The 15,108-nt window shown below is 42.2% G+C and overlaps 1 protein-coding gene across 1 annotated transcript in view; it reads right to left on the bottom strand.

The window, feature by feature from the left end:
- Window positions 1-15,108, bottom strand: part of Tmem163 (transmembrane protein 163) — a 183,547-nt gene that overhangs the window by 62,789 nt on the left and 105,650 nt on the right. Inside the window, exons 3-4 of the mRNA XM_027417767.2 lie at window positions 2,507-2,550; window positions 928-1,019 (exon numbers count right to left, since the gene is read on the bottom strand). Of these exons, the coding sequence (XP_027273568.1) occupies window positions 928-1,019; window positions 2,507-2,550 (136 nt within the window). The remainder of the gene's footprint in view (window positions 1-927; window positions 1,020-2,506; window positions 2,551-15,108) is intronic.

Below are 15,108 nucleotides of genomic sequence, written 5' to 3'. Positions count from 1 at the left end.
TGTAGACTTAATAAAACAAAACAAAACAAACAAAAATACTGTGTGAAGCTGGGTGGTGGTAGCACACATCTTTAATCTCAGCACTTAGGAGGCAGAGGCAGGTGGATCTCTGTGAGTTTGAGGCCAGCCTGGTGTAAAAAGTGTATTCCAGGACAACCAGGGCTAAACAGAGAAACCCCATCTCAAAAAACAAAAAAAAAAATTTTAAGAGATCAATATTAATAGATTAGATATTGAATTATTAATTAAATAAAAATATGACAGACAAAACAACAACAAATCTGACTGCGAGAGCTGGAGATACAACTTGGTAGTAGAGAATTGATCTAGCATTTGAGACCCTGCAAGAAAATGGAGACAGCAAGAAGAGAGAATGGGGAGAAATGGAGCAGGGAAGAAAGGGGGAGAAGGAAAGAAGACAGAGGGGCAGGGAAAGAGGATAAACTAGTAGATAGGAAGACTGCTAAATGGATGAATGGATGGGTAAATGGATGGATGGGTGGATGGAAAGTGGATGTATGGATAAGTGATGTATGGATATATGTATGTATTATGTATGTATGTATGTACAGGCTGTGGGTAGGTGCATGAATGTGAGGATGGATGGGTGGACAGTTGGAAGAGTGGATAGATGAGAAGACTGGAGGACAGATAGGTGGTTGAAAGGATGGACAGATGGACAATTAGGTGAATAGCTAAACAGAAGGACAGACAAGAAAATATTCACTTCAGACTCTAGATCAGGGAACTGAACAAATTATAAAGGCACATGTCCTTTTGACTATCTCAAGAAAAGACTTGTCTCATGACTGACAGTGTACTAGCTAATACCAAAGGCAACTTGCACCCCCTTCTCAACATCAGGACAATGACTGAGGCAAGGCTTTCATTTAAGACTCCTCCAATCTGAAAGAAGAATCCACTTACATATATTCCCTGTGAGCAGAGTGCACGGCGGCCGCATTGCTGTAACGCCAGAGGACAATGGCCGAGGATAGCACATCCAGGATGGCGTCAAACTAGAGAAGGAGACAGGACATTAGTGGCTCTCCAGAGTCAACAAGGCACAACCATGAACACATAGGGCAACTGCAGTGACCCAGAGAGTTTGAATAAGCATCTTGAAGTACACACATTTCTGCATGCTTCTTGCAGCCACTTTGAACTCCATGGTGGAGTCCTGGGCATTACAAACTGCCCTGGTAGCAGGACTATGGTCCTTGTATGGTTGGCTCTGTTCTCAGAGCCCTGGGATCCTAGAATCTGGAGATATGGGACAGGATATAGGAATGAGAGGTACAATTTTCTGAAATACATAAAACTGCTTTTTCCTACAACAGGCAAAATGACATTGGCCTTTTCCTATACATAGTAAGTTAAAAACAAAACAAAAAAAAAAAAAACTTGGGGGCAAATTCTAATTCTAACTCACACTGAAACTGTTTTAGCTAGGTCTAGAAAGTCTACCAACAGTTTAATATGCTTTTGAGAGAACCTGAGGGGGGGCTATTTCTGAGAGTGTATATGATGTGTGTGTCTGGAGATGTGTGTGTGTGTGTGTGTGTGTGTGTGTGTGTGTGTGTGTAAAGTGTGCACACACATGTGTCTATGATGTATATTTATTTCTGGATATGTGTCTATGCTGTGTGTGTTTCTATTTCTCTGTGTGTGTGTGCTGTACATGTCTGGTTGTGTTTATTGTATATGTATCTCACTGTGTGTATATATGTTGTGCATTTATTTCCTGGTATGTGTACATGTTGTTTATGTTCTGGGTACAGTGTGTGCATGTGTAATTATCTGGACAGTCGGAATCCTTCATAAGACTCTTAAAAGAATGGCAACATCCTCAAAGCAACACTCCCCAAACATTAAATTCTTACAGCAAAGGGCAGATGTGGGCCTGGGACCCAGTACACGATGCCTTATGTCTGTGTAACAAGAAGGGAAGGAAATCACTTGAGTCATCACGCGTCTCAATTCTTGAGAATATGCTACCGCATATTCTCTTGAAGGACTATGAAGAAATGTCACTCGATTTTTCAACATACCTGCCTACATTGACCTATTTCCACCGGAGGCAGGCAGAAAGCTCAGCTCCCTTAGCTGGGCTACAGACTTCTAGTGTGAACAGCCCCAATCCATCTCAACTCCCAAAGTCTCTGCCTATACCAGCAATATGCACCACCCCAATGTTCCAGGCCCACATGCAACCTGGAAGGGCATACAGAGGCAAGCCTCCCCAAAACATCCTCTCAGACAACCCCGTCAGAGAGCATGTGCACCCCGATGTATAAGTGGGAACCATCCCATCTTTATGCCGCTCATTGCTACCCCATTGTCATTTCCACAGAAGCCGTTTTCCCTAAAGCTGCGCTTCCCATGCTCATCTCGTGTCTGCAAGGCATAAGCAGCCACCTATTTCATGACTGGGTGTGAGTCACGGGGCAAGCTCGGGGAAAGCGTGCAGAACTTCACGGTGGTGAGTATATTTCAGGCTACTTACAGCAAACCCAAAGGCAGAGGCGCTGTACCTCATGACGGAGACAGCTAGAAAGAAAGAAAACACCGTTCAGATTTGACAGCTTCGTGGGTTCTAGGTTTCACTTGTGAGTTCATCAGCACATCGGATACAACCTTTTAAACATCAGGGGAAAGTTCCAAGAGAAAAAAATTTTTTAACTCAATGTCTAAAAATTTAAGAATTAAAAAAGAAAAAGAAACTATTTTCAAATTCTACCTGCAACACTTCCCCCTTCTGCTGTGTTCTGAAGCATCCCAAGGCCAACTTCAGGGAAAACAAACGATTTAGCACCCTGTCAGTCACATGGTTTCTGTGTCTTTGAGAATTAAGAACTGAAAGCAAGGAGCTGGGAACTAAATTTTCAGTGAAGCTGAAACCTGAATCCTCTAGCTTCAGCTTCTTCAGTTGTTAGGACCACAGACCTGCACTATTAGGTCTGACTGGATTTCTACTCTGAATCCGTCTGCTCTCTCTCGCCTTGGTACAATGTGCATGCACAGTTACAAGCCTCTTCCCATTGCCTGCCCCAGAAGGCCACCTGCTTGTGACTTCAAAATGTCTGCACTTAGCCAGGCTGTGGTGGCGCATGCCTTTAATCCCAACACTGGAGAGGCAGGTGCAGGCAGAGCTTAGTGAGTTTGAGGCCAGCCTCGTCTACAGAGCAAGTTTCAGGATAGTCAGAGCGACAAACAGAGAAACCTTGTCTTGAAAACCAAACAAACAAAAGTCTGCACTTGAGAGATACCAGGTCTTTCCATGGGGAGCAACAGATTTCAAAGGAGTAGATGCCCAAGTTATTACAGTGAGAAATATAAAGAACCTCACCTCAGATTTGTAATTAAACAAATTCTGTAGGCTGGGCTCAGTAGATTGCAAGCATGAGAGCACGACTTTGACCCTTTGCACCCAAGTAAAAAATCCAGGCACCAGAAGGTAAGACTAATGCCATTTTAGGCTGAACAACTATCTTGAGAAGCTGCTGACCGGACCCTGAACCCAGTTCCTGAAAAGAAAAAAAAAAAACAAAAACAAAAACAAACACAAACAGCTAAAGGTGGCTTAATCCCAGCTCTGGCGAAATGGAGATGGGTAGACCCCTGGGTCTCTCTGTCAAGCCAGCCTACACTACTTGGTAACCTCTAAGCCAGTAAGAGACCATCTCAAAAATACAAAGTTGGCAATGATTAAAAACACTTGCTGGGTTTTTCCCCCCAGAGGACCAGAATTCAGTTCCTAGCACCCGTGTCTGGTGGTTCACGATCCCCTGTTATTTCCAGCTCCAGGAATCTGACACCTTCTCTGGCCTCTGTGGGCCAGATCAATATACACACACCAGGATGATGTGGTAGACTTTGGGGAGCCCCTTTTGAGGGCCTTACCCTGCCTGGGGAATGGAGGGGGGATGGCTAGGGGCAGGTGGGATGTTGGGGGGAGGGGAGGGAGAAGGAGAAAAGATTGACATCTGAAGCAGGCTAATTTGAACTAATAAAAAAATAATAAAAAATTAAAAAAATAAAAATAAAAAAGGTGGCATACCATTGAAAGTTGTTTTCTGGCCTATATATGTACATGTGTTTGTATACATATGTACACACATATATACAGGTATATGCAAATATAAGCATACACACAAGTGTACATGTACACACACACACACACACACACACACACACACACACACTCGGGAGATAGCCACTAAGGGAAGGCTTCTCTGGCTACATGGAGTCTGATGACATGTTTCACTCTCAGAACTACGCTGGAAGTGAGTTAAGCCTGCCAGGTGAACAGATAATGGATAGAAAATATGGAACATTAATATTATTCATGCCCTTTGAGCAGGGTGCTGTGAGCCAGTGGGGTCCTAGTGAACTCGGGGTCCTTCAGAGAGATGTGCTATTTACTTAAGAAGCACCTTCGTCTAATTCCTTGATAACATGCAAAGAGCAAAAAGCCAAAATTGCATGGAGAGTTGAGAGTCCTCTGAAGGGTCCTCACAGAGGCTCTGCGCTAGCAGCCTCCCACTGCGGGCAGCTCGCAGGTCTTGCTGCTGAACAACTGTAAACAGTCATCAGCCTAAGGCCCACATGGAAGAGCTCAATAGCCTCTGAGGAATTTTCAAGAGTGTCAGGAAATAAGTTCATTTTCTTAGGCCCATAACTGAATCATAGCCCATCCTAAATCCAGGATAAGAATTAATTCAACAGAAGTGGGTAGACAGGTTTAGATTGCCCTGTTTCCATGTAAAGAAAATCACACTAAAGGGCTTTCTTTCTTTCCTTCCTTCCTTCCTTTCTTCCTTCCTTCCTTCCTTCCTTCTTTCTTTCTTCCTTTCTCTTTCTTTCCTTCTCCATTTCCTTCCTTCTTTCTCCCTTTCTTTCTTTCTCCCTTTCTTTTCTTGTGTGTATGTATACATATGTGTGTAGGTACATGAGTATGGGTGTGGAACTGGAGGTAAAACTCCAATGATATTCTTCAAGAGCTGTCCACCTCATTTTTTGTTTGTTTGTTTGGTTAGTTGGTTACTTTTGGTTTTTCAAGACAGGGTTCTCTGTATAACCCTGACTGTTCTGGAACTTACTTTGTAGACCAGGCCTTGAACTCAGAGATCTGCCTGCTTCTGCCTCCTGAGTGCTAGGATTAAAGGTGTGTGCTGCCACCAGGCCCACCTCATTTCACAAGACAAGTCTCTCATTGGTCTGAAACTTGCCAAAGAAGCTAGGTTGGCTGGTCAGCAAGTCCCAGGGATCTGCCCCCCACCCCCATCCCCCAGCACTGAGAGTACAATAACCCAACTTTCTTCTGGTTCTGGGGATCAAGTTTAGTACCTATTGCTGGTGGAGTCTGCACTTGACCACCTGGAGCCCTCCCCAACCACCAAACTGAGGTGTTTTCATTGAGGCATTTCCAACTTTCCTCATGAAAGAATGAGTTGTGTTTGGAGAACAGCCCTGTCTCAGGGTGACAAACGGAGGCAGAGAAGAGGTCAGAGGAGCTCCATGCATACAAGAGTAAGCACAGCCCAAAGTCACCATAGGCAGAAGCCAAGATGCTACCTATAAGGAGCTAGACTCAATTGTGAAGGACACACATGGGCCATGTCAGCCTCAGTCACACCACACACTGAAGGCCCATGAGAGGGCTGTGTGAGCAGCTGTGAAGCAGGGCCACAGTGATAGGGCCATGGAGATGAAGGGAATCAGAACTCTAAGATGAGGCTTTTCTGACTATTCACCCATGCTGGGGTAGACTTGTCAGTGATGTACCTGCCTGTGTGTCATGCATACTCTCCCAGGTAACTCCAACCAGTTCATGTTCAGGTGAAGTTGCTTCTTTGTCTGCTGTTGGTCCCTCAAACGATAATAGTGGTTAACCTTGGAAGGATAGGAATATTTGAGGGCTTTTCCCCCTACTTTTGGTGTTTTCTTACAGTCATTTTAAGTAACCATTCAAATTAGATTATATATTTTATTTGGGGAAAAACTGTATTATATTATATAAAGATAAGCAAAGGTCTAAAATGAACTAGCAGGAGAGTTCAAACACTTATCTAGAAATAGAAGGCACTGCTCTCAAGTGCTTCGGTCATTATCACATGTAGGTTTCTGGGTCCCATGGTCTACATGAGCAGGTTGCTAATGGTTCAGAGCCCCTAGGAGTGTGATTGTGGGCTACATGAGCCAGGCAACAGAACACCAGCAGAACATCACTCCTTGCCAGATAGACTTCTAGCCTCCCACGGTTTGCATGTCCTAAGGCAGACTGTCATTTACATTGAGGGACTCACTTGTGCTACACCCCAGAAGCAGGCACACAACATAAGTCTTAAATAAATATTTGTACAGGCCTGGTTAAAAGACCAGATTTCTTTTTTTTTTTTTTAAACCAAGTCCATCCAGACCAAAAAGCATGTTGGCTGGAAATAAATTCAAATAGAAAGGCAGCTGGAAAACGAACAGGACTCAGGAGACCCATTGTTAAGGCCAAGCCAAAGGCAGACCTGCAGCTGAGTAAGCAGGGGCTTGGAGGGAGGGTCAGCAAAGGAGGGACAAAAGGCCCTGGAAATGCAGAAGAGAGCATGCCAGCGAGGCAGCCAAGGACCAACAGCAAGACCCCCTACACAACACCCAACAAAGACTCCTGCTTCAATTGCCAGGGAGATTTCCAGAGACAATGAGACCCCATCTGTCATCCTCTCCAAAGTCAGGCAATAATTATCTTGAGCCTTAGCACTCTTTAGCAATACCCCAGGCCCCGCAACACCTCGGAGTTGTTAAATTATGTGAGCAGTAGAACTCCGTTAATAAATCAATCCCGGTTTAATTAGACTGTCTCTATCACTCAGGCGCCTAGCAAACACCTCCCCCACCACTGGGGAACAAGCCCACCCTGGAGAGCTACTTCTCCATCACCCACCATCAGAGGCAGGCTCTCTGCTCTTGCTCCCTAGAACTAGTGCGGTGGGGGGGAGGGTAGTTTTCTGTGTTCTAACTCACTCCAACAGAATATATAATAGCTTCCACATTCTGCCCCTCTCAAACATGGTTATCAGCTACTGCAAAATAAGTGATGGGATTCTTGCTTCAGTGGAGAGAGGGAAACTGCTTAACAAATTCCTAATGTGATCAAAATACATTGTATGAAATTCTCAAAGAAAAAAGAATGAGTCAACATTGTGTAGAGCTGGAGAGATGGCTCAGTCAATAAAGTGCTTGCAACGAGAGCAGGAGGATCTACGTTCAATGCCCAGAGTCTGCCCATGTAAAAAAAGTCGGGTATGGTGGGCTGTGTATTCTTGCAATCCCATCATTGGGGAAGACCAGTGGACCCTTGGGGCTCACTGGTCCGCCAGCCTGGCCTATTTGGCAGCTCCGGGCCAGTGAGAGACCCCATCTCAAGAAACAACAGGAATGGTACCTGAGAAATGACAACTGAGGTTGACTTCTGATCTTTGCACACATACTCACATATACACATATACACATACCCTACTCACAAATACACATCAGCACACATACATAAAAGTGTGACATACCCAAGACAATAGGCTTGAAGAGGTTACTGAATGCTGCCCTCGAGATGCTGTGTCATTGATAACATCTTACAGCATCTTATATTGCTCTGCAATGAAAGATCCTGTCCCATCCAGGTTTCTCAAAAGAAATGACTATCCAGATGTCTTCTTAGCAGTGCCTCTCCTTTCTGCAAGCCATTTGCAGCACACAGCCAGATTGCTCTCCACAGCTCACTCCATCCCTAATCCCAAATCCTCATGCAGAAATAGAGCCTCGTGCTCTGACCTCCTCCCATACAGGCTAGACCTGCCCACTCCTCCCCAGCCACACAGGTCTCCCTGCTGCTTTCCTCCAGCCTTGCACTTCTGCCCACAACACCTATCCCAGGGATCCAACCAACTGACCAATCTCATTTGGGTCTTTGCTTCAAGTTCCCTTCATAGGCCTGTCTTAGCTTTCCTATTTCATATTGCAACCTGCCCAACTCCATCTCCACTCCCACTTCCCTACATTTTTTTTTTATCCAGAGCCCCCCTACACACTATTCAGTCCACTGATGCATGGATATGACCTACCATCCTCCCTGATAGGTATCCCTTTGTAACGGTTAATATTGTCAGCTTGAAAAGATGTAGGATCACCTAGAAGACAAGCCCCTGGGCATGCCTATGAAGGGGTTCTAAATAAGGTTCATTGAGATGGTAAGACCCACCTACTGTGGGCATCATCACCCATGGGTTGGGGTTCTGGATTGAGTAAAAGGGAGAAAGGGAGCTGACAGCAGCCTTCATCTCCGTTTCCCCGATTATAGGTTCTATGTGACTAGTGACCTCACGCTCCGGCTGTCATGACTGCCCGTGTGATGAGTCCCTCAAACTGCAAGCCCCAATAAACCCAATAAGCCCCAATAAACCCCTTCTTCCTAAGTCAAATGTCAAACATTTGACCACAGCAATGAAAAGAGCAACCCATACACCTAGTCATTCACAAATTGTGTACAGCTGGCAGCTTCCACGGCACAGTATCAGAACTGGGCTGTATCGGGGATGTAGTTCTTCTTGTTAAAAGTGTCCCAAATCCTGGAATAGAAGTTCCCCCACACAGGGGAGATGTTAATGTCAAATGGGATATTAAAGGGTCAAAGGGAAGAAACTACGTTAATGAGCAATGACTACGCTAGTATCTGTCACCCAAGGAGTGACCGTTTTCCCCTCCCACAAATTAAAAGCTAAAGCTATCAGCATCAGGACTAGATGGCACAAATATTGCCTGCTAAGGCTTCCTTCCTTGGCCTGGCACTGTTTATGCCACACTATACACTGAACCTCTCTGGTATAAAGCTGCTATCATACTGTTTGAAGATCTATTTCATTCTAGTTATTTGTGTGCATATTTGTGGAGGTCACAGAAAACCTTCAGGAGTCATTCTCTCCTTCTACCATATGAGCCTTGAAACTCAAACTCGGGTCACCATTCTTGGTGGCAGACACCTTTATCCACTGAGCTGCCTTGTTGGCCCCAACAGTACGTTGTACAAAATGACTGTATCATGAAGAAGAGAAATGTATTGGATGGGCTTTAAAGATCTGGCTTGAGAAATGGTGCTGAAAAAGTATTTACTCATTTGAGATGACCCATGTCCTTAGAGAATCATTAACATGGCCGCTCAGGGAATACAAGCCAAACATGAAGAAACAGTGCTTTTTCTTTCTCATCCCTTCCATTCTCCCACAGAAAACACACCAAAGTAATAAGAAACATGGAAGACTAGAGAAAGAATGCAATGACAAAAGAAACCCACAAAGCCCAATTCACAAAAGTTATCTACCAAATACATTAAAAGCTAGATAATACTAGGAAAGGAAGTTGAAATCTGACAGCATACCTCAGACAAATCCTGAATGGACTGAGGGTGTGGCTCGGTGCTGCGGAACTCCCCCCACTCCCATCAAGTCAGGTGTGGTGGTACTTACCAGTAATCCTAGCACTCAGGAGCCCATAGCAGGAAGACTTCAAGTTTAGGGCCAACCTGGGCTATATAGAAAGTTCTAGGCTGACTTGGGCTATATGGTGAGCTCCTATCCTAAAAAATACACAAGGAGGTCTGGCAAGCCATGAGCTCAATCCTTGGAACATACAGTAGGAGGAGACAACTGACTCTCAAAAATTGTCCTCTGATCTCCACACATGTGTCATTAATGCAAAACATTAACCGTTGGAATGTTCACAAATAAGGGAGTATTTTAACAAATGAATATGTATTCTTACTGTGCCTTTAAGTTCTAGAAAAAGATTCGTAAAACTAAAAAATAAGGCAACTAGATAAGTGGTTTTGTTTGTTTATTTGTTTTTGTTTGGTTTGATTTAGTTTGGTTTTTCCAGACCAGGCTGACCTCAAACTCACAGAGATCTGCCTGCCTCTGTCTCCCAAATGCTGGCATTAAAGGCCTGTGCCACCACTGCCCAGCTTGTGTGTGTGCAAAAATTAGTTCATACATGCAGATAAAATATCACAGAAGCTACATGAGAAACAAGGGCTGCTGGTTACCCCTAAAGACTGGGTGGGAGTGCAAGCCTGAAGGGATGTCCCCTTCCCTATGTGGGATCTTCTGTGTACGCTGACAGATACATATTTCCATGGTAGACAGAGGAACCTGGCCACTGCACAGCATTGCTGCAAATCTGGTTATTATGGGTTGCTAGCACTCATTAGAAGTGGGTTTAGTCCATAAAAGCCTGTGCAGGTGACATTTTAGAACACCTTGTAGATCCATTTTTTTTGTCAATATCCACAAAACTAAGAGTCAGAAATTTGCCAATACTAAAGGTCCCAAAACAACATGTTTCTTCACTTTCAAAAACAAAATCATGTTTCTACCTAATTATGAAAAAGAAGGAGGGGGCAGGAAGAGCTGGAGAGGAAGGAGATGGGTTGGGGAGAAGGAGAAGGGAGGGGTGTTTTTCATAATATCATGGTCCTGGACAGTCACTGGGTAGATACAATAAATACCAGGGAATATTCTGCAGTAGATAAAAGTCTAAGTCTGTCCCATCATCTCGATGAGGCAGGACCGAGGCACCTCTCCACCCCCCACACCCCACCCCTATGTCTAGGCTAGACAAGGTATCTCTCCATACAGAATGGGCTCCACTAAGTCAGTTTGTGCATTAGAGTTAGATCTTGGACCCACTGCCAGTGGCCTCATATATTGTTCCAGTCACACCATTGTCACCTATATTAAGGGAGTCTAGTTTGTTCTTATGCAGGTTCCCCATTTGTCAGACCTGAGTCAGTGATCTCTCACTAGCTCGGGTCAACTGATTCTGTGGGTTTCCCCTTATTGTCTTGCCTCCTTTGTTCATATTATCTTTCCTCCCTCGCTTCAATTGTACTCCAGGAGCTTGGCCCATTCGTTAGCTGTGGATTTCTGCATCTGCTTCCATCTGTTTCTGGAAGAGGGTTCTAGCTTCTCTGGGGTTGTGGATTATAGGTTTGATTTATGTCTGGCATCCCTTTATGAGTGAGTACATACTATATTTGTCTTTCTGGTTTTGGGTTACCTCACTCATGATGTTTTTGTTTTCTAGTTCTGTCCATTTGCCTGCAAATTTTAGGAAATCATTGTTTCTTACCGATGTGTAGTACGCCTTTATGTTGAGGGACATCTAGGTTGTTTCCAAAATCTGGCTATTATGAATAATGTTGCTATGAACATAGTTGAGCAAATGTCCTTGTGGTATGAATGTGCCTCCTTTGGGTATATGCCCAACAGTGGTATTGCAGGGTCTTGAGGTCCCTAATTTTCTGAGAAATCACCTTACTGATTTCACAGTGGCTGTACAAGTTTGCACTCCCACCAGCAATGGAAGAGTGTTCCCCTTTTTCCACATCCTCTCCAGCATAAGCTATCATTGGTGTTTTTGATCTTAGCCTTTCTGATCGGTGTAAAATGAAACTTCAGAGTGGTTTTGATTTGCATTTCCTGATGACTAAGGATGTTGAGCATCTCCTTAAGGGTCTTTCCACCATTTGAGATTGTTCTGTTGAGAATTCTCTGTTTAGATCTGTACTCCATTTTTAATTGGATTATTAATTGGATTATTTGGTTGTTTGATGTCTAGTTTCTTGAGTTCTCTGTATATTTTGAAGATCAGCCCTCTGTCAGATGTGGGCTTGGTAAAGTTCTTTTCCCATTCTGTAGGGAGCTGTTTTGTCTTGTTGACCATGTTCTTTGCTTTACAGAAGTTTCTGAATTTCAGGAGATCCCATTAATTAATTGCTGCTCTCAGTGTCTGTGCTGATGGTGTTTTATTTAAGAAGTGTCCCCTGTGCCTATGCATTCAAATGTATTTCCCACTTTCTCTTCTATGAGGGTCAGTGTAGATTAATTTATATTGAAGTCTTTTATCCATTTGGACTTGAGTTTTGTGCATGGAGGTGGATATGGATCTATTTGCATTCTTCTACATGTTGACAGCCAATTATACCAGCACTATATGTTGAATGTGTTTTCTTTTTCCATTTTATTTTTGGTCAAACATTAGGTGTTCATAGGTGTGTGTGTTGACATCAGGGTCTCAGGTTTGATTCCATTGGTCCACCTGTCTGTTTTTATGCCAATCCCAAGATGTTTTTATTACTATTGCTCTATAGTAGAGCTTGAAGTCAGGGATGGTGATGCCCTCAGATGATCCTTTATTGTACAGGATAGTTTTGGCTATCTTGGGTTTTTTGTTTTTCCATATGAAGTTGAGTATTGTTCTTTCAAATTCTGTGAAGAATTGTGCTGGGATTCTAATGGGAATTGCATGAATCTGTAGGATTTACTTTTGATAGGATTTCCATTTTTACTGTGTTGATCCTACCTATCCAAGAGCATGGGAGATCTTTCAATTTTCTGATATCTTCTTTAATTTCTTTCTTTAAAGACTTGAAGTTCTTTTCATACATGTCTTTCACTTGTTTGGTTAGAGTTACCCTAAGATATTTTATATTTATGGCTATTGCAAAGGGTGACATTTCTCTGATTTCCTTCTCAGCCCATTTGTAATCTGTATATAGGAGGGCTGCTGATTTTTTTTTGAGTTAATCTTGTATCCTGCTACATTACTGCAGGTGTTTATCAGCTGTAGGAGTTCTCAGGTAGAGTTTTTGGGGTCACCTATGTAAACTATCATATTATCAGCAAATAGTGGGAGTTTGACTTCTTTTCCAATTTGTATCCCTTTGATTTCCTTTTGTTGTCTTATTGCTATAGCTAGAATTTTGAATATTATGTTGAATAGATATTGAGAGAGTGGACAGCCTTGTCTTGTTCCTGATTTCAGTGGGATTGCTTTGAGCCTCTCTCCATTTAGTTTGATGTTGGCTGTTGGATTACTATATATTGCCTTTATTATGTTTAGGTATGTTCCTTGTGTCCCTATTCTCCCCAAGACCTTTACCATGAAGGGTTGTTGAATTTTGTTGAAGGCTTTTTCAGCATCTAGTGAGATGATCAGGTGGTTTATTTCTTTCAGTTTGTTTATATGGTGGATTACATTGATGGATTTTCATATGTTGAACCATCCATGCATCCTACTTGGTCATAGTGGATGATTTTTCTGATGTGTTCTTGAATTCAGTTTGCCAGCATTTTATTGAGTATTTTTACCTCCATGTTCATGAGGGAAATTGGTCTGTAATTCTCTTTCTTAGTTTTATCATTGTGTGGGTTGGGTATCAGGGTAACTGTAGCCTCATAAAAAGAGTTTGGCAATGTTCCTTCTGTTTATATTGTATGGAATAATTTGAGGAGTATTGGTATTAGATATTCTTTGAACATCTGGTAGAATTCTACACTGAATCCCTCTGGGCCTAGGCTTTTTTTGCTTGGTAGGCTATTGATAACTGTTTCTATTCCCTTATGGGTTATAGGTGTATTTAAGTTGTTTATCTTTTCTTGATTTAATTTTGGTATGAGGTACTTATCTCCTGGAAGTTTTCCAATTTTGTTTAGTACAGGTTTTTGAAGTATGGCCTGATGATTCTCTAGGTTTCCTCAGTGTCTGTTGTTATGTCCCCCTTTCTGTTTTTTATTTTGTTAAGTTGGATATTCTCTCTGTGTCTTTTACTTAGTTTGGATGAAGCTTTGTCTGTTTTGTTGAATTTTTCAAAGAAGCAGCTCTTTGTCTCATTGGTTCTTTGCATTGTTTTCTTTTTTCTATTTTATTGATTTCAACCCTCAGTTTGACTATTTCTTGTCATCTATCCTTCTGGATGAGTTTTTGTTCTAGTGCTTTCAGTTGTTCTGTTAATTAACTAGTGTTGGATTTTTCCAGCTTCTTTATATAAGCATTTAGTACTATGAACTTTCTTCTTAGCACTGCTTTCATTATGTCCCTTAAGTTTGGGTATGTTGTGAGGTCATTTTCATTAAATTTTAGGAAATCTTTTATTTCTTTCTTTATTTCTTCATTGACCCAGTGGTGGTTCAGTTGATCATTGTTCAATTTCCATGTGTTTGTGGACTTTCTGAAATTAATGTTGCTGTTAAATACTAACTTTAAGCTGAGGTGATCTGATATGGTACATGGGTTTATTCCAATTTTTGTATCTGTTGAGGTTTGCTTTCTTACCAAGTATGTGGTCTATTTTTGAGAAGGTTCCATGAGGTGCTGAAAAGAAAGTATTTTCTTTTGTGTTTGGGTAAAATGTTCTAAAGATGTCTGTTAAATCCAGTTGAGTCATAACATCTGTTAGTTCTCTTATTTCTCTGTTAAGCTTCGGTCTGGCAGATCTGTCCAGTGGTGAGAGTAGGGTGTTGAAGTCTCCCACTATTAGTATGTGGGGCTTGATTTGTGATTTAAGCTTTAGTAATGTTTCTTTTACAATGCAGGAGCCCTTGTGTTTGGGGCATAGATGCTCAGAATTGAGATTTACTCTTGATGAATTTACTGTGATGAATATATAATGCCCTTCTTTATCTTTTTTTATTGATTTTAGTTTGAAGTCTATTTTGTTATTAGGATAGCTACAGCAGCTTGTTTCCTAGGTCCATTTGATTGGAAAAGATTTTCCCACCTCTGTACTCTGAGGTAATGTCTGTCTGTGAGGTTGAGGTGTGTTTCTTCTATGCAGCAGAAGGATGGATTCTGTTTTCATATTCAAAATATTAGCCTGTGACTTTTTATAGATGAATTGAGACCATTTATATTAAATGGATATTAATGACCAGTGATTGCTAGTTCCTTTTATTTTTGTTTTTGTTGGTGATGATGGCATTGTGTGTTCAACTCCATTCTTTGGGATTTGCTGCTGTAAGCTCATCTATTTACTGTGTTCTTGTGGACATAGGTGATTTCTTTGGGTTGGCGTTTTCCTTCTAGTACTTTCTGTAGGGACTGGTTTATGGATAGGTATTGTTTAAATTTGGTTTTATCATGGAATATCTTATTTCCTCCATCTATGGTTATTGAAAGCTAGGAGTGGTATTTTTTATAATTCAGAGACAATAACAATTCTTTGATTTTTGTCCTCTCTGGGTGCTGGGAATTGATCCAATAAGCCCCAGGTTCAATCCTCAGCATCAT

This window comes from Cricetulus griseus, chromosome 5 (assembly GCF_003668045.3).
Source record: "Cricetulus griseus strain 17A/GY chromosome 5, alternate assembly CriGri-PICRH-1.0, whole genome shotgun sequence".
NCBI lineage: Eukaryota > Metazoa > Chordata > Mammalia > Rodentia > Cricetidae > Cricetulus > Cricetulus griseus.
Note: the sequence above shows the minus strand (reverse complement) of the source record. Positions and strands in the feature narration are given on the sequence as shown.